Source organism: Trichomycterus rosablanca, chromosome 1 (assembly GCF_030014385.1).
Source record: "Trichomycterus rosablanca isolate fTriRos1 chromosome 1, fTriRos1.hap1, whole genome shotgun sequence".
Classification (NCBI taxonomy): domain Eukaryota; kingdom Metazoa; phylum Chordata; class Actinopteri; order Siluriformes; family Trichomycteridae; genus Trichomycterus; species Trichomycterus rosablanca.
In genome coordinates this window covers 85,078,622-85,106,050 of record NC_085988.1, presented here as the reverse complement: position 1 = coordinate 85,106,050, position 27,429 = coordinate 85,078,622, and the positions used below count along the sequence as shown (strand labels likewise).

The 27,429-nt window shown below is 42.2% G+C and overlaps 1 protein-coding gene across 1 annotated transcript; it reads left to right on the top strand.

Moving 5' to 3' along the window:
- The first annotated feature begins 15,421 nt into the window (after positions 1 to 15,421).
- ndufb2 (NADH:ubiquinone oxidoreductase subunit B2) lies at positions 15,422 to 21,865 on the top strand. Its single transcript, XM_062997002.1, has 4 exons — positions 15,422 to 15,613; positions 16,736 to 16,880; positions 17,732 to 17,824; positions 21,734 to 21,865. Exons 1-3 carry the CDS (start codon positions 15,528 to 15,530, stop codon positions 17,801 to 17,803), a joined length of 303 nt encoding a protein of 100 aa, XP_062853072.1. The 5' UTR covers positions 15,422 to 15,527; the 3' UTR covers positions 17,804 to 17,824; positions 21,734 to 21,865.
- The last annotated feature ends 5,564 nt before the right edge of the window (positions 21,866 to 27,429 follow it).

The following is a 27,429-nucleotide window of genomic DNA, read 5'->3' as shown; positions in this document are numbered from 1 at the left end:
ATCTCTTCTATCCAGTGCGAAAAATGGCGGCCCTGGCAGAACGGCTGTAGCCCCGCCCCCCTTCGGACTAGCCACGCCCATCGAGGCTAAAGCACGCCCTTCTCCGTCATGACGTGCGCTGCCTTCGCCTCGTACCGGGTTTCCCGCCCAAAAGCACAGGGGCGTCGGGCCAGCGCCATTAGCTTCGTGCTGCAGTCCCGGTATCACGGTGTTCCGCACACCTTCTCCAAACGTCGACAAAGCATCACAAATCGTGTTCAATTCGACACTTTATTGTTGGTTTGTTATAGTAATAGATGTTTTCTTAGTTTCTTTGACATTAGGTTAAACATAAATTGCAAAAATCTACAATTTGAGGACCTGAATGGAACGCTTACCTTGGTAACAGTAATCCATACAGTGGTATCACGGTGTTCCGCACACTTTCTCCAAACGTCGACAAAGCATCACAAATCGTGTTAAATTCTATAAATTATTGTTGGTTTTTTATAGTAATAGATGTTTTCTTAGTTTCTTTGACATTAGGTTAAACATAAATTGCAAAAATCTACAATTTGAGGACCTGAATGGAACGCTTACCTTGGTAACAGTAATCCATACAGTGGCTGCTAAGTCAGCAATGCTGCAGTCCCGGTATCACTGTATTCCACACACCTTCTCCAAACGTCGACAAAGCATCACAACTCGTGTTAAATTCAACAAATTACTGTTTGTTTTGTATAGTAATAGATGTTTTCTTAGTTTCTTTGACCTTAAGTTGGACAAAAAATGCAATAAACACAATTTGAGGACCTAAATGGAACGCTTACATTGGTAACAGTAATCCATACAGTGGTATCACTGTATTCCGCACACTTTCTCCAAACGTCGACAAAAGCATCACAAATCGTGTTCAATTCAAAAAATTATCGTTGTTTTTTTATAGTAATAGATGTTTTCTTAGTTTCTTTGACATTAGGTTAAACATAAATTGCAAAAATCTACAATTTGAGGACCTGAATGGAACGCTTACCTTGGTAACAGTAATCCATACAGTGGTATCATGGTATTCCACACACCTTCTCCAAACGTCGACAAAGCATCACAAATTAATGTCAAATTAATTAAATTATCGTTGGTTTTGTATAGTAATAGATGTTTTCTTAGTTTGTTTGACCTTAAGTTGAACATAAATTGCAAAATCTACAATTTGAGGACCTGAATGGAATGCATACATTGGTAACAGTAATCCATACAGTTTTATCACGGTATTCCACACACCTTCTCCAAACGTCGACAAAGCATCACAAATCGTGTTCAATTCGACACTTTATTGTTGGTTTGTTATAGTAATAGATGTTTTCTTAGTTTCTTTGACATTAGGTTAAACATAAATTGCAAAAATCTACAATTTGAGGACCTGAATAGAACGCTTACCTTGGTAACAGTAATCCATACAGTGGTATCACGGTATTCCGCACACCTTCTCCAAATGTCGACAAAGCATCACAAATCGTGTTAAATTCTATAAATTATTGTTGGTTTTTTATAGTAATAGATGTTTTCTTAGTTTGTTTGACCTTAAGTTGAACATAAATTGCAAAATCTACAATTTGAGGACCTGAATGGAACGCATACATTGGTAACAGTAATCCATACAGTTTTATCACGGTGTTCCGCACACCTTCTCCAAACGTCGACAAAGCATCACAAATCGTGTTCAATTCGACACTTTATTGTTGGTTTGTTATAGTAATAGATGTTTTCTTAGTTTCTTTGACATTAGGTTAAACATAAATTGCAAAAATCTACAATTTGAGGACCTGAATGGAACGCTTACCTTGGTAACAGTAATCCATACAGTGGTATCACGGTATTCCACACACTTTCTCCAAACGTCGACAAAGCATCACAAATCGTGTTCAATTCAAAAAATTATCGTTGGTTTTTTTATAGTAATAGATGTTTTCTTAGTTTGTTTGACCTTAAGTTGGACATAAATTGCAAAATCTACAATTTGAGGACCTGAATGGAATGCATACATTGGTAACAGTAATCCATACAGTTTTATCACGGTGTTCCACACACCTTCTCCAAACGTCGATAAAGCATCACAAATTAATGTCAAATTCATTAAATTATCGTTGGTTTGATATAGTAATAGATGTTTTCTTAGTTTCTTTGACCTTAGATTAAACATAAAGTGCAATAAACACAATCTGAGGTCCTGAATAGAATGCTTACCTTGGTAACAGTAATCCATACAGTGGTATCACGGTATTCCACACACTTTCTCCAAACGTCGACAAAGCATCACAAATCGTGTTAAATTCTATAAATTACTGTTGTTTTTTTTTATAGTAATAGATGTTTTCTTAGTTTGTTTGACCTTAGATTAAACATAAATTGCAAAATCTACAATTTGAGGACCTGAATGGAATGCATACATTGGTAACAGTAATCCATACAGTGGTATCACGGTATTCCGCACACCTTCTCCAAATGTCGACAAAGCATCACAAATCGTGTTAAATTCGACACTTTATTGTTGGTTTGTTATAGTAATAGATGTTTTCTTAGTTTCTTTGACATTAGGTTAAACATAAATTGCAAAAATCTACAATTTGAGGACCTGAATGGAACGCTTACATTGGTAACAGTAATCCATACAGTGGTATCATGGTATTCCACACACCTTCTCCAAAGTCGACAAAGCATCACAACACAACACTTTATCGTTGGTTTGTTATAGTAAACGTTTGTTTTCTAAGTTAGTTTGACTTTAGGTTAAACATAAAGTGCATTATCCACAATCTGAGGTGCTAAATGGAACGCTTATAGTTTATAGTGGTAACAGTAATCCATACAGTGGCAGTTAAGTCTAATATATTTATTTATAAAAAAAATTTTTAGGATTTTAACATCATGTTTTACACATTTTGGTTACATTCATGACAAAAATGGTCGTTATTAGTTATACAAGATTCATCAGTTTACAAGATTTAATGTCAAACAGTCATGGACAATTTTGTATCTCCAATTCACCTCACTCGCACGTCTTTGGGAGGAAACTGGAGCTCCTGGAGGAAACCCACACAGACACACGGAGAACGCGCAAACTCTACACAGAAAGGACCCGAACCGTCCCGCCTGGGGATCGAACCCAGGACCTTCTTGCTGTGAGGCGACAGTGCTACCCACCGAGCCACCGTGCCACCCTGCCACCCATAAGTCTGATTTAAAATAAATGTAATTCATTTCCTGGTGAGAATCCCATTACTGAAATTTCAGTTTAACTGGTGTCCTATTTAAACATTCAGATATGGTTCTAAATTGCTAGTTTTTTACACAGGTGGTCTGACTATTACAATAAAATCACAACCCTGGCAGCCAGTTTAGCATCTTCACCCAGTACTGTAAAAGGTAAAACTCTTAAGAGGTGCTTCTGTTATTAAGGGACCCCCACAGCACCCAAAGCAACAGCTAAAAGTGCAAAATCAATCCAGAATGTTGTTGGGTGAATGGAATGATTGGTGAGTAGTAAAGCACAGTACAACAATACTGTGAAGTTAATATTTAATGTTTACGTTGAGGAATCACCTCTGTTAAACTTAAGCCATGATAATAAAATGTATTCATTGCAATTTGTAATTTGTCTTTGCCACTAATGATAAACTTGCATGAACACGTACAGTAATATGAACATAATCACATTTGGAATGTTCCTCTTTAGGTCATTCATGCTTTACATATTTACATATACATCATCTTATAGATGAAGAAATATGACATTGGTAAATGTTTGGCATTTATGTGAGACAACTGTTTAGATAAAAGTTTTGTATAACTGTCATAATACATCATAATTAGTGTCTACCAGTTATGATTAAGTGGATCTTTCATCATAGTTTAACAAGAAACATGGAATGAGCTGTCCCATGTAAACATTTACCTCAGAGTTTTTAGTTTCTAGCCACCACTGTAAAATCTTATCTTATTAATCTTGGTCAGTGCTATAAAATATGTTTAATTAACGAAAAGATAAATAAAAAAAATCACTGAATTTTATAACAAAAGAAGAAGAAAAAAACAGGAACTACAAATCAGTACTTTTATTTACATTTTACAATTTCGATTTTCGTTTTTATGGTTTTACAAGGTGGAAGTCGAATCCCAGTCTAGATAATTTCCCCTTTTCTTGTTGAGTATAAAAGTAGCACTTCTTTTTTTTTATGAAAAGGGCTATTTAGAATGTAGTGCACCTATGTGAGACCCAAACAGTAGGAGGCTGCAAATCTGTGTTACATAACCCCCCCTTATACAAGAAGTGTCTCACAGTGCTAAAAGGTGAAAAACTAAACTGCCCTCAACAATAAAACCTTCCTGCAGAGATACAATGGGTTTGATATTTACTGTCAGATACCTGATTGTTTCCTGTTTACATTTCATAATCTTATATTATATATACTCCGCTTAAACCTGTTGTTTGTATCCCTGTAAGAGTACAAAGCTATCAGATGATTATTCATCTGATTAGATGAAGTGTTATTAAATATTACACGATGTAAGCTACTTACAATGGTACTAATGTAGATTTTAAAATAGTATAAATAGTATAAAATAGTAACAGCAGTGGCAATTATTGATCAATAGTCCAGTAGCACTGAGCTACTTCTGCCTGTTACACTTGAGTGCGGGCGGCATGGTGGCTAAGTGGGTAGCACTGTCGCCTCACAGCAAGAAGGTCCTGGGTTCGAGCCCCAGGTGGGGTGGTCCGGGTCCTTTCTGTGTGGAGTTTGCATGTTCTCCCCGTGTCCACGTGGGTTTCCTCCAGGTGCTCCGGTTTCCTTCCACAGTCCAAAGACATGCAAGTGAGGTGAATTGGAGATACAAAATTGTCCATGACTGTGTTCGATATAAACTTGTGAACTGATGAATCTTGTGTAATGAGTAACTACCGTTCCTGTCATGAATGTAACCAAAGTGTAAAACATGACGTTAAAATCCTAATAAACAAACTCTTGAGTGCTAATTCTGATTACACACAGATAGTAAGATTATATACAGTTGGAATGATTCATCTGTTTATTTATTAGGATTTTAACGTCATGTTTTACACTTTGGTTACAATCATGACAGAAACGGTAGTTACTCATTACACAAGTCTAATATCAAACACAGTCATGGACAATTTTGTATCTCCAGTTCACCTCACTTGCACGTCTTTGGACTGTGGGAGGAAACCGGAGCACCGGAGGAAACCCACACAGATTACACACAGAAAGGACCCAGACCACCCCACCTGGGGATCGAACCCAGGACACAGGACGCTGCCCACGGGGCGCTGTTGGCTGGATGTTTTTGGTTGGTGAACGATTCTCAGTCCAGCAGTGACAGTGAGGTGTTTAAAAACCTCATGATCCACTCATACCAGCACAACACACACTAACACACCACCACCATGTCAGTGTCACTGCAGTGCTGAGAATCATCCACCACCTAAATAATACCTGCTCTGTGGTGGTCCTGTGGGGGTCCTGACCATTGAAGAACAGGGTGAAAGGGGGTAACAAAGCATGCAGAGAAACAGATGAACTACAGTCAGTAATTGTAGGACTACAAAGTGCTTCTAAAATGGACAATGTGTGTAGAAACAAGGAGGTGGTTTTAATGTTATGGCTGATCGGTGTATGTTGTAAGGAATCTTATCTAGATTGACAAATGCAATGTAATCTTAAAACCACCAAGCACAGGCCTGCCATGAATAAGAAGCTGCTAGAGCACAGATATCACTGTGTACCGTCGAGCAAGCTTAACTTTGCCACGGGCTTAAAGGCTGGCATGCAAAAAGAAGCCACTGAATACGCTTTTCTTTGGCAATGTAATCAGCAATAAGCTTCTAATAACAGGGACTTAATCGTTACCTATTGTTGAATATTTATCGAACAATGGACAGTACTGTACGACTAAAGAAAACAGGCATATGGATTTGGATATTAGTGGCTTTATATTTACATAACAGTTGTACTTTTCTGACATGTTGAACTTGTATATTTGCAAATGTTGGCATGACAAGTGTAAGTAAACATGCAGCTTCCACATGCGTGACTGCAGCCCCAGTGCATGACTCAGACTACGCAGGCGCCGTAGCCAGTGCATTATGAGCATGCGCATTGGGCAACGGGCGTTGACGTAATGCCCAGAGAAGACAGAACAACGTCGACTGATGGGCTTTGGAACAAAGAAAGCACTGCTGGAGTTTCCATCGTTTTAAATGACTATTATTTTCACGCAGGATTTTTTTTCTCTCCCTTCGATCAGTTTACATTTTCAACACCGTTTTAATCTGGATGTTGCAGTTGATGGACCAACACTCAAACTAAAAGCTGGGAACCGGGGTTATTCTCTACACAGGTTATCTGTAGTTTTAATTGATTAAAAAGCTGCGATATGTCTTTGCAATTAAGCCCGTTTTACCCATAAAAGTATTAATTTCGCGTTGATTTGACGGACTTGGCTGAGATCCCGATGACGTCATTCGATTATATCCATATATGGGCTGCCAGGGGCGAGAGGCGCGCCCGGAGAACAGACGCTTTTGTGCGCATGTGCGATACGGGTTTTATTATTTCCCACCCGTTTTCTGAACTGTTTTGCAATAATGTACTAATACTGGCTTTTTTATTTTACGCGCACACGATGCTCTAATTTATATCTAACTGATTGGGCCGTTTATGTTTACGTTTGTTTAATCTGGTAGTCTGCGTTCGATGTTAACTATACCCAATAATACGGGTAGGAAAAACAGTAACCTCAACCTATGTAATTCAATACAGCAATGTACTTTTGCTGCAATGTGAGCGACGTACGAATTGTCCAATCAGCGCGCTGCTTAAGAACCTCTAGCCAATCACAGAGCAAGAACAATCATCTGATTTAGCCCTTCGTAGATGCATTGATGCGATATATTCGATATATACCCTTTTACTAAGAGGAAATGTCTTGATATTTAAGCTGTTTCTAGATGTATTGTGTATATTAGTGCTTCAAATCAGGCATATATTAGTAAATTAAGTTTTTAAAATGAGAAACTATCGCTATGCGGTTGCTATGTTAGGGACATCTAAACCGTCCAATCAGCGTAAAGCTCGTTGCGTATTGACCAATCACTGTGCAGACTGTTTAAACATATCGACGAGGACATTCCGATAAGCGCCAAATTCATTATAAAGCATTCGCTTTTATTATAACTTTTGATTGCTGTTTTGAACAAAAACTGTTTTTTTTAAACAAAATAAATAAGCATATAAACAAAGCACAAAAAAATTTAACTATGCGGTTGATATTTGTACGACTTCTGAGATAGCCAATCACAGCGTAGGGCTGTACTGCTTCCGTATATAAGTGGGGAAAGAAGAACGTCGCATTTAGTACTCGATGCACAATTTAATATCCTGCGTTTAGAACACCATGGGAACCAATATCGCGTTTACCGACACCAAACGATGCGTTTAAACGTTTAATTTCTTGTGGGGAATAAAAAAACAACAACATTATTATATAGTAATCCATGTATGCCATATTACCAAAACAACAACAAAGCGGTAACTATGCGGTTGCTGTATGAAGGACGTTTTAACTATCCAATCAGCGTAGAGTTATTTGTGAGCTACCCAATCACAGCGCAGGGCTGTATTATTTCTCAATATAGGAGGGAAAAAGATAAGGCACCATTAAATATCCCGCTTTCAGAACATTGTGGGAATTAATATCTCATTTAGCGATACCAAACGATGCTTTTCAACGTTTTATTCATTATTATATGTGTTATAGTTATTCATGTATGCCATATTACCAAAACAACAACAAAGCGGTGTCTATGCGGTTGCTGTGTGAAGGACGTTTTAACTATCCAATCAGCGTAGAGTTTTTGGTGAGCTGCCCAATCACAGCGCAGGGCTGTATTTTTTCTATATATAGGTGGGGAACGAAGAACGTCGCATTTAGTACCAATTCATCATTAAATATTCCCCTTTCGGAACACGGTGGAAAATATCTCGTTCACGATGTGTTTAAACGTTTTATTTCTTGAAATAAGAGGAATAAAATACTACATATTTACGCATGTATGTATGTATGTAATATAACCAAAACATCAACAAAGCGGTCACTATGCGGTTGCTGTGTGAATGACGTTTTAACTATCCAATCAGCGCAGAGTATTTGGTGTCTTACCCAATCAGAATGCAGGGCGGGAATATTTCGGTTAATAGGTGGGGAAAGAAGAATGTCGCATACAGGGTTGAGGCGCCATTAAAGATTCAGGCTGTTCACTGTAACTCAGTACAGTTGGTCAGAAAGACTCGAGTATTTTCAGTATTTAAGGACAGATTTAGCTTTAATAAACGCTTTGTAAAATAATTACAGGTTTATGTTGGAAAAACAATCGTTCGTAGTTAATTTCCAGCCGTTTTTGGCCTCAGCAGTGGTTGCAGTGGCTGCCCACAGAAAATGGCTGCAGGATTAATTTGCAGGATTAGTCAAATTCAAATGCACAGTGTGTCCACAAGTATGTGGACACCTTATTTATCACATCTCTGTCCCATTTCCCATGTCATTTCAACTTAAATACTGGCGCTAATATGCCGCTTGTCTTTAATTTAGTGGATTTTGGAGTGTAACTCCTGGGATTCACTTGTTCTTAGTTTTGGCACACTTTAATTTCAGTTAAAAATAAAATAAAGAAGAAAAAACAAACAAGTGTTGTGTTCTGTGATACTGAAGTTAAGTTTTTAAACAAACATTTGCTAATGTAAGCAGATATGTCTATTTTTACTTTGGTAGACAGTACAAAACGGGGCGGCACGGTGGCTAAGTGGGTCGCACTGTCGTCTCAGAGCAAGAAGGTCCTGGGTTCGATCCCCATGTGGGGCGGTCCGGGTCCTTTCTGTGTGGAGTTTGCATGTTCTCCCCGTGTCCTCCGCTGCTCCGGTTTCCTCCCACAGTCCAAAAACATGCAGCCAGGCTAATTGGAGACACTGAATTGTCCTATAGATACCCAGCCGCTAGATGCACAAACCAGTGCATTGTAGTGCCGGCAGTGTTGCCAACTCCTCAGTAAGGAAAGTAGCTATTGGCTGTCCTAAAAGTCGCTAGAAGTCGCTAAATGACGTCATCGCCTAATTTGCATATGATCCATTTGCATGTAATTGACGCTGTAGAAGAGGAATAACATCGTGGGAGAGACAAAAAGTGGGTAAAAAAAACACCCTAAATATGTTTAGAACTACAAATGAACGTTCTTCTGTTAATTCGTGGTTTGTTTTTGTTTTTTAAGAAAATACTGAGCTACTCTGGGGAGGGTTGCCAGATTGCGACAGTAATTTTCAGCCAAAATGCATGAAAAAACGCCCAAAACACAGGATAAGCAGATGATGTTTAGCATTTCACAAATAATAAACCAGTTAAACTTATCGTACAAATTAATATCTTAAAATGTACAGATCAGTAATTATACATTATAAAGGACAATTATTTTTGCTTGCATGTCTTTAAAGTAGCCTGCCAAGTTTGTAAAATACATTATTTGTTAGGACACACAAACCTTTGCATGTAAATAAAAATAAACTTGCAAGCAATGAAAGTTCAACCTCTCGTACATATGAGACTTGCTTACCTTCATATTCAACTCAAATCACTTGTCTTAACATATGAATCAGTGTATTTATGGGCGTGGCAACAGTGTCTTGGACTGGAAAGAATAACCTGTCAATCAAACTTTTGACAACGGGTTGGATGTGGTGGGAGAAGGTAGGGAGAAGGGAGACCTATTTATATTCCACCTGCTTTAGCAATAGCTTTTTTTTTTATATTTTAAGCTGCCAAAATAATTACAAACCAGCCCAAATTTTGTCCACCTGCCAAAGTGTGTTTTTCCCTGCCAATTTCCAACAAAATCCGCCCAATCTGGCAACACTGACTGTGATACTGACCGCCCGTGCTTGAGGACAGTAACTGCAGAACAATGTGTGTTTTCACGTTCGAGTCTCCAAAAGTCTCCAATAACACCAGAAAAAGTCGCTAGATTTGTCGCTAGTCGCTTTTTGGAAAAAAAAGTCACTAGAGGGGTCTGAAAAGTCGCTAAGTTGGCAACACTGAGTGCCGGTCTCAAGCCCGGATAAAATAGGGAGGGTCGTGTCAGGAAGGGCATCCGGCGTAAAAAACTGTGCCAAATCAATGATGCAGATCATTATCCGCCGGCGAGACATTGATTGAGACGGTACAAAACGGCTCTGGCTTATTTTTGCATTAAAATTACGGCATTTTCGGCATTTAGCAGCAATTTAATCCAAAGCGACTTACAGTAATGTGACACTATACTGTCTAAGTAATTGAGGGTTAAGGGCCTTGCTCAAGGGCCCAACAGTGGCAACCTGGCAGTGGTGGGGCTTGAACCAGCGACCTTTTGATTACTAGTCCAGTACCTTAACCGCTAGGCTAAAGTTGCCCTGTTTTTCTGTTGTTTTGCATACTTAAGACATTAACTTTTGTAATGAGGTCACTTGTAGGATTGTCACTTGTACGCAATGGTGCACTATCACTTCTTTGTCAGCTAATTTATCCTGCTGGTCTTTTGCTGCCATGCAGATTCCTCCTTTGTCTTTCTGGCCAGCGTTTGAGGGGTTTAGACCACGATTCCTTTTAACATTTACATCTAGGCGCTTCTATTCAAATTGACTCACATTGTGAGCAGTTAACGGCCTTACTCAAGGGCCCAGGGCGGCACGGTGGCTCGGTGGGTAGCACTGTCGCCTCGCAGCAAGAAGGTCCTGGGTTCGATCCACAGGTGGAGAGGTCTGAGTCCTTTCTCCGTGGTGTTTGTGTGGGAGCACAGTCCAAAGACCTAACCCTTGAACCAATAATCTTCTGATGACTAGTCCAGTACCTTAAACGTTTAGCCACCACTGCCCAGTTTATAACATCCATTAGGGGAAACTGAGAGACAAAAGCGCTTTTTTAAATACTTTATATATTTCACTGCAATTTAAGCATCAATGAGCTTAATTCGCATATAATCAGACCATTGCTTGGAAAAGCCCGGGGCAGTTAGATGTTTATGATCAGTTTTTTAGTCTTTAAAATTATTATAAGTAGACAATTCCCTATTGGGGCGGCACGGTGGCTCGGTGGGTAGCACTGTCGCCTCACAGCAAGAAGGTCCTGGGTTCGATCCCCAGGTGGGGTGGTCCGGGTCCTTTCTGTGTGGGGTTTGCATGTTTCCCCCCGTGTCTGCATGGGTTTCCTCCTGGTGCTCCGGTTTCCTCTCACAGTCCAAAGACGTGCAAGTGAGGTGAATTGGAGATACAGAATTGTCTAAGACTGTGTTGGATATAAACTTGTGAACTGATGAATCTTGTGTAATGAGTAACTACCGTATCTGTCATGAATGTAACCAAAGTGTAAAACATGACGTTATAATCCTAATAAACAAACAAACTATATTTCAGCTGACGTAAATAAGAACTGTAAATAAAAAAGTGTCTTGAAGCGACACTGTTATACGATAAACCAAGTTGTTTATTGTATAAAGTCAGAACTGTGAAGCTGCCAAATGTATTAACAGAAGTAAAAAAGAAACTGGCAGTATGTATCGTTTTAGAACCGATTGTAAATGTATGGTGTAGCCTTAAAACTGAGCTTTGCTGGAACTAAGTGTCTAAAATAAACTGTTAAAATGACTTAGATTATATTTGTTTGGTTTTTTTATTCAGCTAAGTAGCATTATTCTGCAGTATACCAATGTATTTCAACTGCTTCCGAGTCCAGTGGTGGTGTGCTTTACATTTGGGTTGGACTCCAGTCCCAGAGCCCAAACAATATCTTCCAAACACACTTGGTCCAATTTCTTCTTCTGTAGCATTTTGTGAAAAGTTGTCAACAAACTCTTGGTGAGCTAATGTTGGTGCACTTCAGTCCTGTAGAACGTACCAGTGAACACAACACTAATAGGAACGAAGTCCAAAGTCTTTTTCTGACCGACCTGCAGCTACGTTAGGTTTGCAGGGGTCTAAACCGATGCAGGCGTGAGTTAGGTAGATTTTAAACTCGGCTGTGATGCAACGTCTGTTTCAGCTGAGAAGAAGAGGTCATAAAAGGAAATGTTTCAGGGAGGGAATTTCCTGTTTTGGTTTTAAATCCGAGTCTTGAACTTTGCTTTCAGTTTTTTTTTTTCTACATGTTACCATGTTCACTGTTTTAACCACAGAATACCTCAAATTATTTCCACTTACTGACTTCCTTTTTACTCTGTTTTATTACCTTATTAAACATGGATGCAAAATCAAATGATTTTTGTGGTGTTTTTATTTTAACACTCTAATATTCAGACCATCAGGTTTTGTAAGCCTATGAAAACAAGGGGCCTGTATTCCACTCATCTTTGGGAATGTTCCAGCAGAAGAAACGGCTGTGTGATGCCAAAACTTTGAAAATAGCACAAATGTTCCTTAAAATCATTTTTCTGAAAGAAAAACTGAACTACAGTAATGCCGTTCTTCTGTCTATAAAGTGCAGCTGCAGAATTACACTCCCAAGAATCGATGTGGCAGCGCGTACTAGACTGGGCATTAACTATCAGTGAAAAGTGTTCTACATATAGTCAAGTTCTCTTTCTGCTTATACAAACACTGTGGGTGTGTTCGAAAACCTAGTGAGCTGCCTTGCTGTCTTACTGTCTACACGGGCAGCTGCCTCAGTAGAGAGGATTCTAATAAGTCAGTGACTTATAAGTCAGGTTATTCGAACGCGCTACTTAGACAGCGATTCCATCGGGTTTAGCATTTCGCGTTTAGCATCTCGCCATTAAAACCAATAAACTGAGGTAGCACAGCACGCTAACGTCAATATAACACCTCCCTTCATGTACCGATAACGGTTACATTTCCTGACAAGCCCGAACTTGCAAATAAAAACACTCGGTACAAATTTATACAAGTTAAAAATCAGTAATATTTTATTTACGTTTGAAAATGACTCCATTCGTCTCTCCGCCCCGTCAGCCACGTTTATCTTTCTGTGAGAGAAGAATGCTGGGATTGCCTCGATCACTAAGGCAGCGTCGGACGCTCACTCGTTCTTGAGCCAAAATAACATTGAAATATTAAGACGCCTCAGTAGTGAGGATTTTAAGGCATCTAGGATTTCGAACAGCCTCCTTCTCGGGAGCGCAGCACAGGATGATGTAAAATGCGTCTATGTAGAGAGAGAGCGCTAGCTTTTCGAACACACCCTGTGTGTCAGTTAACGGACCAGTTATCCAAAGCAAATTACATTTGAGACAAGCAATCGAGGGTTAAGGGCCTTGTTTAGGGGCCCAACAGTAGAAACTTGGCAATAGTGGGGCTGGAGCCAGTGACATGGTACAGTAAAGTGATACCTGCTGAGCTAACACTGCTGTTTGTCTACCATTTGTGTTAAATGGTAGTAAAGATATTGAATAATTTCAAGATTTTACAGATGTTGCTGCTAGTACTTATACTAATTCTGCATTTAGCAGACGCTTTTATCCAAAGCGACTTACACGATGAGCAATTGAGGGTTAAGGGCCTTGCTCAGGGACCCAACAGTGGCAACTTGGTGGTGGCGGGGCTTGAACCGGCAATCTTCTGTCTACTAGTCCAGTACCTTAACCACGGAGCTATCACTGCCCACTGGAAATCACAAAGAGCTCATGATGGTCGTGGTGTGGTGGAATCTTGCCGATAAGATGTGAGCTTGATAAAAAAAAAGAACACTTTAAATTAGCTCGACCAGCCGCTCAGGAGGCACAGCGGTAAAACATCATCATGAACTCTTCATCCACTGCCCTGTCTGTTCTTCAGTTCCTCATGTTCTTCCATCGTTTATGCTCAGTCATTAGGTTGAGCTAATTTGGAGTCTTAATTCTTGGGTCGTATCTACTCCTTGGTTGACGCGCGTTAAACTCAAAAATATCGGAAGACGGTTTAAGAAAACGGCCTTTCTAACCTATATATCATCTTAAAGCTTGCAGCTGAAAAATCATCCATCATTTTTGTGATCATCTCAACTGTTTGGTAGAGTAGTGTGCACTAGTAAAGAATATTAAATGTTTGTTATTGATATAGTCCCAAGAAACTAAGAAATGCAAAGAAATCATTTTTTAAAACATTATTTTCTTGGTGAGACCATTAAAGTGTTAAAAAATTCCAACCTGCAAAGCGCTCTCTAGAGGTCACCAGAGATTAAAAAGGCAATGACCACACAGTATTGCTTAAAATATATTATAAATTATAAAATATATATATTATAAAAATTAAAAAAGTAACATGATTATTATTATATTATATTTTAACAATTTTATTTAATCTGGTCTGAGTTTATTCTATTGTTCAGACCATATTTCTCAAGTAGGGACCATAGCGCCATCATTTGACTACCATTTAGAGACTCATAAATCTACATCATTCTCTCACACTCACAAATTACAGTCCAGTTCAGTGTTTTCTACATTATTTGAGAGGTCTCTGGTTCCAACAAGATGGATGGATACCTAAGCCCGAAGACCCAAACAGAAGACCTGGTGTTCTGAAGAAAAATTATTCTTATGGTCTCCAGGAGTCAGAAACTATTTAATAATAACACAGCATATAGTTTTATATGAGTGGATCAGACACAGCAGCGCTACTGGAGTTTTTATACACCTCACTGTCACTGCTGGACTGAGAATCGTCCACCAACCAAAAACGTCCAGCCGACAGCGCCCCGTGGGCGGCGTCCTGTGACCACTGATGAAGGTCTAGAAGATGACCGACTCAAACAGCAGCGATAGATGAGCGATCGTCTCTGACTTTACATCTACAAGGTGGACCGACTAGGTAGGAGTGTCTAATAGAGTGGACAGTGAGTGGACACGGTGTTTAAAAACTCCAGCAGCGCTGCTGTGTCTGATCCACTCATACCAGCACGACACACACTAACACACCACCACCATGTCAGTGTCACTGCAGTGCTGAGAATCATCCACCACCTAAATAATACCTGCTCTGTGGTGGTCCTGTGGGGGTCCTGACCATTAAAGAACAAAAGTAAAAGGAGGCTAAAAAAGCATGTAGAGAAACAGATGGACTACAGTCAGTAATTGTAGAACTACAAAGTGCTTCTATATGGTAAGTGGAGCTGATAACATGGACTCATAACTAAAGAGGAATTAGGACGAAACCCCAGCTGACGTTCTAGTTCATCCCTGAGGTCAGAGCTGTGTGCAGTCCACTATACACTAAACTAAAACCTTGTCTTGTCTGTTGTGCACAGAGCAGGCCATGCTGGAACAGGAAAGGTCCTTCCCAAAACTAATAACACCAGAAAACGTTAGTACTCTGTCAGATGTACACTGCGCATGCGTATTTCTGACCTCTAGCGCATGCGCAGTGGAGGGGTGAAGGCTGTATAGGTCGGCTAGTGAAAGGTGACATTAATGTCGGAGCTCAGTCTTCTGTGATTGTAATTATATAAGTTTATTTAAACTCATCATGTCTTCTGTCGGGAGGACTGCTGGGTTATTTAGAGCCGGTGCTCAGCTCTTTAAACGCGGACCACTGCACGGTTTCATCCGCAAGTAAGTCAATAACAAACGAGTCTGACTATGCTAAGCTAACTAGCGAACTACATGAACGTATAATTGGTCAAATAACTGCTAATAAACATCATAAATAATGTTCCCACGTACATATGCAATATACAATTTAATATACAATAATAAACAACACTTTATATCTTGTGTTAGACCTCATAGGCTTCGTAAATAACGTTAAATGTATAACCAAGCACTTAGTTGAGATTATCAGGGTGTCCACGTACTTTTGGCCATGTGGCTTTATCACTCACGTTTAACATGGCTTCTAGGATGCTGAAATGTGTCACTATCCACAGTCAAGCAAGCTTCACATCGCTACAGGCTGCAATACAAGAAAGAATCTGCTTTATCTTATTCATGTGATCAGCAACAACCTTCAGTCGGGATGTGTAAAGCACACTGCTCCTGGACTCCTGAGCAGCGGAGGGACACGTAAGGAACAGTGTGACCCTCTGACTGGTGTAAAGAAGATCTAAAGTGGCAAATCATTTATAATAGGGCAAGGGCAAGCCGTAGCCTAGTGGTTAAGGGTGCTGGACTAGTAATCAGAAGGTCGCTGGTTCAAGCCCCACCACTGCCAGGTCGCTGCTGTTGGTCCCTTGAGCGAGGCCCTTAACCCTCAATTGCTCAGACTGTATACTGTCACAGTACTTTGGATAAAGACGTCCGCTAAATGCAGTAAATGTGTCACTATCCACAGTCAAGCAAGCTTCACACCGCCACAGGCTGCAGGAAAGAATCTGCTTCATCTTATCCACGTGATCAGCAACAAACTTCAGTCGAGAGATGTGTAAAGCACACAGCTCCTGGACTCCTGAGCAGCGGAGGGACACATGGAGCACAGTGTGACCCTCTGTTGAGGGTGTGGGTGGTGCACGTAGCAGGGGATTTGTAATTGGGTCTGGTTAAATTGGGAAGAAACACAAATTTGTGACTGACTGGAGGTGAATCCCTGCAGTAGTGTTCCAAAATGTAGTAGAAATCTTTCCAAAACAGCCCTTACTTACTGCTAGCTGTGTATAACGATGGAACCGTGTGTGTGTGTGTGTGTGTGTGTGTGTGTGTGTGTGTGTGTGTGTGTGTGTGTGTGTACTCGTATCTCAGGGCAGGTGGAGGTCCTCACATCGCTCCCCAGTACAGACAGCCCCCTCAGCTCACCAAGCACCAGCGCTTTCACGCTGAGGTCCTCAGCGGATTCATGTGGTTCTGGATCCTGTGGCACAGCTGGCACGACTCCGACGCCGTCCTGGTGAGCCACCACCCTCAATGATGCCACTGACGTTCGAAGGGCAGTGGGCACTTTATTAGGAACACCTCTGTGCGACAAACGTTCACTGGTCATTTTATACACAGATTAATTAACTCTATATATGTGGTATACAAGTACTGACTGTAGCCTCTCTGTGTCACCCCTCGTACCTGATTGATCGATGAGAACGGACCCCTAATAAACAGCTGAGGTTTGGGTGATGGATCATTCTCAGCACTGCGACTGCACACACACACACACACACACACACACACACACACACACTGAGTCCTGGTATGAGTGTAGCAGGTGCAGCAGTGTTGTTGGGATTTCTTTCTTTATTAAGAACACATGCCCCCCCCCCCCCCCCCCCCCCCTCTTGGAGCTGTTTATATTTTTGGTTGGAGTGCATTGCACACTGGCATTTACATTTAGGTGTTTAAAAATCCCAACAACACTGCTGCACCTGCTACACTCACAGACGGATACACAGAACACCACACAGTACCATGATGTACCAGTACGATAGTGCCAGTGTAGTTCTGAGAAGGATCCAGCATACGACCTTTATCTGGTGAGTGGGCGGGGCTTTCTGGTGATAAATAGGCTACAGTTAGTAATTGTATACCCACAAATTAAGCAATCAGTGAATGTATGTACAGGCGTTCCTAATAAACGTCACTTCTTCACATCCGATGCCTAATAGAGCAAAATAATAAGTTTAACAGGCGCACAAACACGAAATAAAACCTGTACACGAGCGCCCCCTTGTGGAGGCTTTTTACGCTGCATCTTGTAAACCACAGTGGGACCAGATTGTTACCATTTTCACTCATTCGTTTTCCTTTCAGGGTCACTTTCCTTGGCCGGACACGGACGCCTGGACCGACGAGGAGTTGGGAATCCCTGCCGACGACGAGTAACTCCACCCAGCTACAGTCGATGTACGTTCGCAGGCCTTGCTCGAGTCAGATATTTGTGTCGTGGGATTCTCACCCTGTTTAAAAATCCTTAACCTGGACGCTCGGGTGGACCAGCGGTCTGATTCGTGTCGTACTTCGTCCTGGAGACCCTGGTTCGAGTTCCAGGGTCTTCAGGATGAGTTTCCCCACTTTCCGAGCCATGCAGAAGGTGGATTTCCTGCATTGAATTGACCCGAGGTGTTGGTGGAAGTGTAGTCCGGTCATCCAGGGGAACCTGGTTCGAGTCTTTTGGTGCGACCGGTCTGATGGGGTGCTGTACCGATACAGTCGGCTGTATGTGAAGATGCGACAGTGACTCCTACGGCCAGGTGGAGGAATTACAGGCAGTAAAACGTTGCTGTCTGGTAAAAAGAAGCGGTTTCTGGCTTTGCACATGTGTTTCCCCGGTGAGGATCAGTTGTAGCCTAGTGGTAACGGTACTGGACTAGTAATCAAAAGGTCACTGGTTCAAGCCCAGCTGCTGTTAGGTTGCCACTGTTGGGCCCTTAACGCTCGATTGACAATATTGTCATCGCTTGTAAATATAAATGTTGTCCGAGCACCTCGACCAGACAGCAGGAGGCGCTGTTGCAGCAGCAATGAAATGAAACCGTGTGCAGCCTTTATTTCATTTACATTTTTCGGCATTTAGCGGACGCTTTAATCCAAAGTGACTTACAGTACTGTCACAGTATACAGTCTGAGCGATTGAGGGTTAAGGGCCTTGCTCAACAGCAACCTGGTGGGGATTGAACCAGCGACCTTTTGATTACTAGTCCAGTACCTTAACCGCTAAGCTAAGGCTTGCCCGCTTCAGATACGCCCACATGTGCACGTGTCTGTTGAGCACACGACCAGGCCGGTAGCATTCAGCTAGCGTGTTAGACCACTGCGCCACCGAACGCGCTCACGTTTCACACTTGTATATTTACTATTATCAGGACGTTGATTAACGTGTTCGAATTTTAATCACGATAAAAAAATCAATAGTAGGGATGTCCCGATCCCATCTCAAAGATCGGGGCTGATCAGGGCATTTTTTTACTGATCGGAATCGGCTTTATTAAACCCGATCGTAATCCCGATCTTTTGTTTTACGTCAGCATGTCCGCTGTGTGGAAATAGTTTGAATTGGAAAGTGAAACGAGTCCAGCAGTGAAGTGTAACGTCTGCAGTGTGAGCGCTTCACGAGGCGGTGGGAGCAGAGCTGCGTTCATTACTGTAGAATTTTACTGTTTATACGGTGTGTGAGTCGAGGATCACTCCGGTTTACTAAACATCGTAGTGATGCACTCGCTTAATAAAGAAATAAATACACGCTATATTCACATGTTGTCGGGAGCGGAACACTTTATTAACTTCTTCTGTTACGGTACCGAATAGCCGACAGCTAGAGCCGAGCACGCTATTCCATGCACTATGGAAGCCCCAAAGGGTCAAAACACACTCACTTTGCATAGAAACGTCCAGCAAACCATCGTCACATTACAAGCACTTTAAAAACTGGCTTTCCTTCATAACAAAAGAGCTTGTCCATTTTATTTTGACAGATTTTTTTTCTTCGAATGTAAAGTTTAAAGTAAAACTGTAATTATCTCACTCATTTTGACTGATTTTGTAAAAATACAAAACATTAAGCCAATAGTTTGGATGCAGCATTTTTCCCTTCAGCACTGCAGAGCTATTCAGGTGTTAAACATGTACACTGGATTAATGTGAATAACTGTAATGTAGTTGAAGTGTGCACTGTGTTAACAGTATTATCCAGTTCTTATCTACACAATATCTAGAAAATACAAGTATCGGTTTGAGACTCGGTATCGGATCGGGAACAAAAAAACGTGATCGGGACATCCCTAATTAATAGAGAATAAAATTTTTAATTAAACGAATTTTATTGGGCTGTTTGTGCCACTTTAAACGCGCGTCTCTGTGGTAAATTGCGCTGCTTTAACACAGCAACATTGTGTTTACACTGTATGACGATAACGCGCGTCTTTATCCAGTTCGTGGTCGTGAGTTACACATGACTCGAGCTGCTGCTGCTGCTACATATTGTGAAATGTCGGGTATTTTAAATCATAATTCTGTTTTCAAAAAGCGTGAGAAATCATCCCTAGACAGAATTACAGTCATTAATTGACGCTTTATCATCATCTTCGGTCAGAGCACGGATTTGTCTCGTCGGGCGTCTGAGCTCACGGATACACGTGACTGGCTAAATGAGATCGGATTCAGTCTGACTGTATTTCAGATGAATTTGGATGGAAAGCTCATGAACTGTACACGGAACATCACGAACGCTGGTGTTAGATGGATCACGGTGGACTGTAGACGCTTTAACGTAGTTAACGATGTGGGTCGACAGGACGTTACACGTGGTGCATCTAGAAATGGTTCATATTAGGACCCCGAGCGCCTGTTTTCAGTGGCGGGGTTACGAACAGGTAAAGATCCTCACTTTTACCAGATCATGTGAACAGACTCATTTTAAATAACTGGCTGAATGATGGGTAGCTGTTAACGACTCTATATAGGCATCATTTGGATTTAATAATTTTATCATGATTTTATTAAATTTTTTATTGCTATAAAAATGTGCATAACTTTAAATTTTAAATACACAGGTCTGCAAAAAAAAATTTTTCAAGAGCTGTTTCGGTTATTCCACGTAATCTTTATGTTTTTGGCTGCGCTGGATCCAAAAATGACCTCCGTTTTGTCATGGGACATCACATTTTCTGACAATTTAGGTAACTATGTTAAATAAGGCAATACCTCAAAATAAATGAAAGTAGACTTAATTTTTTATTACAAATCTTTCATGAAAATCATTTTTTTAACTGGAATGAGCTCACTAACACACACTAACATCGATTCTTCTTCCCTGTGAGGCTCCTCTTGGTACACAGCGTCCAACAGTAGTCTGCCATCATTGTAATGCTCCATCTTCCCTGGTATCTTCTTTCCATCTCTTTAATGACCTGGTGGAATCGTTCACCTCGCTCTTCACTCGCAGCTCCCAAATTTTCAGGCAAGTTGTCCAGGTGGGAGTGGAGGAAATGCACTTTCAAACTCATCAGGCAACCTAAAGCTTGAAATGCTTTCAGCATTCGTCCGACGATCTTTTTGTAGTCAGGATCTTTGTTATTGCCTAAAAATTTCTTTATGACTTCTGTAAATGCAATCCACCCTTCTTTTTGAGGATCCGTCATGGTGTCGATAAACCCTTGATCAGCTATAAGCCTTCTAATGTCTGGTCCGACGAACACAGAGGCCTGGAAACTTGATGACCAAGTATTTGAAGCATTCTCCGTCTCTTGGGAGGGATTTTACGAATTGCTTCATCAATCCCAATTTTATGTGGAGAGGTGGTAGAAGAACTTTATCGGGAGGTACCGAAGTTTCTCGGGGGACATTTTTTTCACCAACTGTGAGCACCCTCGGCCGGCAACTCTTCTTGGTCCGGTGATTTTGTCGGTCTCGACTGTCCCATAGACACAGAAAACGAGGTTATTCGGTATACCCAGCTTGTTGCCCGACCGTGGTCTTCATGTTTAAGTTTACGAAGAACCAATTGAAAGTAAAATTTTTTTGGCATTGTATAGCTTGAATGCACTGATGTGAATTAATTAATAGTAATTTTGACTTTAAATTTGGTTTAAAACCCTAAGATCAAAAATTGAGAAAATTGAGAAAAATTTACAAAATTTGAAGAGAATTTCGCACTTTGTGGCAAATCCTGACGTCCAGGATTTTTTTCAATATTTTTTTCGTTTTCAGCACACCGAAATTAGATGAAAATAATCAAACAGCTTTTTAGTCGCACACCTGTGATATTTTAATCGTGTGACAGCCCTTATTAATATATATTTTTTCTTCTTCGTCCAGGTCCTCGGCTGAGCGCGGATCCGAGCGAAGACTCCACCGAACCCCTTCGTGATCTGAGAGTTCATGCTGTACAGAGACGACGTCCCCCCCCCCAAATGTTTATTTGAAGCTTAATAAAAACAGACGAACGAATCGAGTCTTTTTCTGATCTGTTTTATTTGTTCAGCGCCGGACGATATTTACACAGACGGTGTGATTTCATTGGCTGAGGAACAGAGTGCAGGACTAGAGAACTTAAGAGTGTTAAATCCATTATAAACCATTAAAGCAGAGCTGCAGGATTCTGTACCAAGCAGTCAAACGCTTTCTGGTTGGTATGAACCCGCAGCCGCCCGTCCTAAAAAAAGAAAAGAACTGATACTGGATGATTCTGGGGGCCCCGGTTCCACCCGGTGAACTTCTCAGCTCAGTGGACCTTTGAGAAAACGCTTCTTCTGTCGCTACACGCGATCCGAAAAGTAAAAAATGCGTAAATGCAAACTCTTAACAGTGTACCGACTATAAACCCTTCAATAAAAATACTCACGTCCTTTACGTTTGTGTTCTTTACGGTTTACGAAATCTATAATGCTACCTAACTACCTGACCACGCCCACTTTGTTAATGCTAAGGTAGCTGTAGGCGTAAATGACGTAACCAAGCGAGTTCTGCGTATGTTATGTATTTATTTATTTATGAGTTGACTGTATAAGTCGAAGCTGAATTAGAATTTGGGGTGGAACTAGGGGGGTAGAGGGGCGGTAGGGTGGACATGACAGGGGTGGGGGGAGTGTTCCACAGTTTTAATATTCAGGATTGTCCACTGCCCTGGATTATTGCTGTTCCATCGCTCTACACAAGCACTCGGTTCACAAGGACGTTCCGGTATCTGAAACGCGTCTCCACATCTTCCAAGGCATGCGGAAGGTGGATTTCCTGCTTCAAATTGACCCTAGGTGTGGGTGGAAGTGTGTGTTGCACTGTGGTGGATCAGCACCCTGTTTAGAATGTTTAACCAGAATGAACCAGCTAATAAATAAATAAATAAATAATGATGTTTTGGATTTTAGGGCTTATCAGAACAATCAGGCCCCTATTTACCCCCCTCATCACCCTAAAAAGAACTGGATGGGGTATAAGAAGCTTTACAAGCTCAACAGCCGTAGTATTGAACGAACTACATTTCTACTAAATGGCTGAGGAGTTTGGTATGTTCTCCCCGACCATCTGGGTTTCACATGTCCTCCCTCAACATGCATCAGGTGTGACTGAGTAGGGAGGGGCTAATTCACCACAGGACAACACACACACACCCATTCAAAGCACACCAAGTGTTTTAGATGGCCCTGGACCCACTGCAACCCTGACCAGGATAAAGCAGCTCGATTAGAACAATTTAAAGGGTGCCCAGGTGCCACCAGAGCGGAGCCAACGGGCTTGATTAGACGTGCCTGAGGGAGGGGAGGTGTGATGCGACTTCTGCTGGAGGAGAGAGAATTTGGTGAAAAGAAGCAGTTGATAAAGTGTGAGGAACTGTATGTAATAGGGAATTGGAAACGACTAAATTGGGGGACAATGTGTGTGTGGGTGTGTATGGAGGGGGGGGGGGGGTTCACCAAAACCCCCTGAAACAAACAATATAAAAGCATAAACGGGAAAATATCAGTTTTTTTAAGGTTCTACGACAAACGTTACGGCCGAGACGTCCGAGAACTTGCAGCTCCTCACGAGGACCCTCAGTAAGTCCTAAAGATGTTTCAGGTCTGGTTTCATATCCCCTAAACGACCCCAAACACCTTCTAGAACGCGATGATTGGGAACCGTTCCACCCCACTTTGGAAAAGAGGTTTTCGACAGACCCCGAGACGTCCTTGTGAACCCGGCTTAGTTTTTTTTGGGATTATTCTAACCGACGTGCACCCGCTTCGATCCATCACGAGTTCAGGAAGAGGCACTCGTCTGTACTGTCTCAAAATTCAAAACTCAAACCTCATCAGCCAGCGGCTTCAGACACACACACACACACTCACAAAAAACGTATAAAATTAGAAGAAAAAAATAAAAATAAAATAAAAAACACACCACAAATCTCATCGTGTAGAAAAATCCTCTCGCTTTAACCTCGCACCTATTTACAGAGAACCTTCGCGCCCAAGAGGAAACCCGAGGGCAGGAAGCGCGAATCGTCTCGAATCGTGAATTAATAAGTTAATAACATCCATGACGAGCACAGAACAGGACGCACCGCCACCGAGTTCGTTCTTAGTTTCTCCCTGAGCGCTACAAAACCAGAAAAGGGTTCCGATCGAATCGGTTTTGACACCAGTCTCACTCACGTTGTGCTTTATTTCCTGCTTTAGGGACACATCTGTCCAGTCACATTATTATGACCAGCGTGTGGCTCATACACTGATCAGCCATAACATTAAAACCACCTCCTTGTTTCTACACTTACAATTACTGACTGTAGTCCATCTGTTACATGCTGTTCTTCAATGGTCAGGACCCCCACAGGACCGCCACAGAGCAGGTATTACTTAGGTGGTGGATGATTCTCAGCACTGCAGTGACACTGACATGGTGGTGGTGTGTTAGTGTGTGTTGTGCTGGTATGTCACTGCTGGACTGAGAACAGTCCACCAACCAAAAGCATCCAGCCGACAGCGCCCCGTGGGCGGCGTCCTGCGACCACTGATGAAGGTCTAGAAGACGAGCGACTCAAACAGCAGCAATAGATGAGCGATCGTCTCTGACTTTACATCTACAAGGTGGACCGACTAGGTAGGAGTGTCTAATAGAGTGGACAGTGAGTGGACACGGTGTTTAAAAACTCCAGCAGCGCTGCTGTGTCTGATCCACTCGTACCAGCACAACACACACTAACACACCACCACCATGTCAGTGTCACTGCAGTGCTGAGAATCATCCACCACCTAAATAATACCTGCTCTGTGGTGGTCCTGACCATTGAAGAACAGCATGAAAGGGGGGTAACAAAGCATGCAGAGAAACAGATGGACTACAGTCAGTAATTGTAGAACTACAAAGTGCTTCTATATGGTAAGTGGAGCTGATAAAGTGGACAGTGAGTGTGGTTTTAATGTTATGGTCGATCGGTGTATGGTGTGGAAGGCACTCTCAACCGATTCGGGTATGAATCCATCACCTATACACGCTGATCACATTGGTTGGAAGAGCATGATGAACACTACCAATGACTACCCCACCCCCCTAATTCCCCAGACTTGAACCCAGTTGAGCATCCGTGGGAGCACCTTGATACCTGTGACGACCCACCACAGTGCTGTCCGTACCGCACACGCCGCTTACTCCGGATATCAGCTGGTGGTCATAATAATGCGACTCGACTGTGTATATTTAATACGGTTAAATTCGGGACATTCCAAAATTTTAGGGACAGCTTAGGGAACCCCATCCCCGTGCACGGAGCGAGCTCTGGCCTGGCGGTGGCGCCGCATCTGATTATTATATATTAAACTAATCGAACGCTGTACAATTATTGCTTTCATCCACATTTACAACCTTTTAAACACACGTCACCCTGAACTCAAATATCCACCAGAGGCTCGTCGTTAAAATAATAATAATAATAATAATAATAAAAAACACCCCGAAAACACTCGGTGTTTAAACATCCCCCCCCGTCATTCACAGCACGGCTACAGAGGAACAAATGAGAAAGAACACAGAACCGCCGGGCTCAACACCAGCAAACCAACACCGAAGCTGCCCCAAAACATCACACACACACACACACACCCGCTACACGTCTCTGCGGAGGTAGGAGAGGAAGTACAAAAGCTGAATACTGATACACCAGTTCTGATTGGCTGAGAGTAAAACGGTTCATAAAAATAAACAATAATAAAATCGGTCTGTTCCAGTACTGCTCTTCCCCCCCCCCCCCGTCTCTCCCAATTTAGTCATTTCCGATTCCCGAGTGTGAATCCGCTCTACTTGATCCTTGATCTGCCGCCACTTCTTATCACCTGCCAGTGTTAGGTTCACATACAGAGAGCCACGCTAAGCACCATGTGACCCCTCCACCCTCCCGCGGACCGGTACTGGCAGCGTGAAGAGACACCGTCCAACCTTCCGGAATGTTTCCAATCTAATCACTTCCAATTCCCTGGCTGTGTCTCACAGAGAGTCACGCTAAGCTCTCCATGAAACATCCACCACTAGTGCAGGAACCCTTTCGACCCACCCTCCCTCAGACACAGCCAGTTGTGCCTGTCGGACTCCAGACTGGGTCGACAGCACTGCTGGATGTTTTCGAGTCTTTTCCGTGGAAGAGTGCTGGAACTCTAGAGTTCAAATCTCAGCAGAGCCACCGACCTGCCGTGTCTGAGGGAGGGTGGGTCCAAAGGGTTCCTGCACTAACTAGTGGTGGATGATTTACAGAGAGCTTAGCGTGACTCTCTGTGGGACACAGCCAGGGAACTGGAAGTGATAAGATTTGGGAGAACTGAGGAGACATTCCGGATCTCTCACACTGGAGAAACATTCCGGATCTTTCTCACACTGTGGAGACATACCGGATCTTTCTCACATGAGGAAAAATTTCGGTTCCCTCACACTGAGAAAACATTCCGGATCTCTCACACTGAGGAGACATTCCGGATCTCTCACACTGAGGAGACATTCCGGATCTCTCACACTGAGGAGACATTCCGGATCTCTCACACTGAGGAGACATTCCGGATCTCTCACACTGAGGAGACATTCCGGATCTCTCACACTGAGGAGACATTCCGGATCTCTCACACTGAGGAGACATTCCGGATCTCTCACACTGTGGAGACATTCCGGATCTTTCTCACACTGTGGAGACATTCCGGATCTCTCACACTGGAGAAACATTCCGGATCTTTCTCACACTGTGGAGACATACCGGATCTTTCTCACATGAGGAAAAATTTCGGTTCCCTCACACTGAGAAAACATTCCGGATCTCTCACACTGAGGAAACATTCCGGATCTCTCACACTGAGGAGACATTCCGGATCTCTCACACTGAGGAGACATTCCGGATCTCTCACACTGAGGAGACATTCCGGATCTCTCACACTGAGGAGACATTCCGGATCTCTCACACTGAGGAGACATTCCGGATCTCTCACACTGAGGAGACATTCCGGATCTCTCACACTGAGGAGACATTCCGGATCTCTCACACTGAGAAAACATTCCGGATCTTTCTTATGCTGAGGAGACATTCCGGATCTTTCTTATACTGAGGAGACATTCCGGATCTCTCACACTGGAGAAACATTCCGGATCTTTCTCACACTGTGGAGACATACCGGATCTTTCTCACACTGTGGAGACATACCGGATCTTTCTCACATGAGGAAAAATTTCGGTTCCCTCACACTGAGAAAACATTCCGGATCTCTCACACTGAGGAAACATTCCGGATCTCTCACACTGAGGAGACATTCCGGATCTCTCACACTGAGGAGACATTCCGGATCTCTCACACTGAGGAGACATTCCGGATCTCTCACACTGAGGAGACATTCTGGATCTCTCACACTGAGAAAACATTCCGGATCTTTCTTATACTGAGGAGACATTCCGGATCTCTCACACTGAGGAGACATTCCGGATCTTTCTTATACTGAGGAGACATTCCGGATCTCTCACACTGAGGAGACATTCCGGATCTCTCACACTGAGGAAACATTCCGGAT

What these genes read in the sequence shown, in the direction of transcription:
- ndufb2 (XM_062997002.1), top strand. Translation starts at nt 15,528, where the DNA reads ATGTCTTCTGTCGGGAGGACTGCTGGGTTATTTAGAGCCGGTGCTCAG. An exon ending in CTGCACGGTTTCATCCGCAA is followed by an intron (nt 15,614 to 16,735) that starts GTAAGTCAATAA and finishes CTCGTATCTCAG; the next exon opens with GGCAGGTGGAGGTCCTCACA. An exon ending in ACGACTCCGACGCCGTCCTG is followed by an intron (nt 16,881 to 17,731) that starts GTGAGCCACCAC and finishes TTTTCCTTTCAG; the next exon opens with GGTCACTTTCCTTGGCCGGA.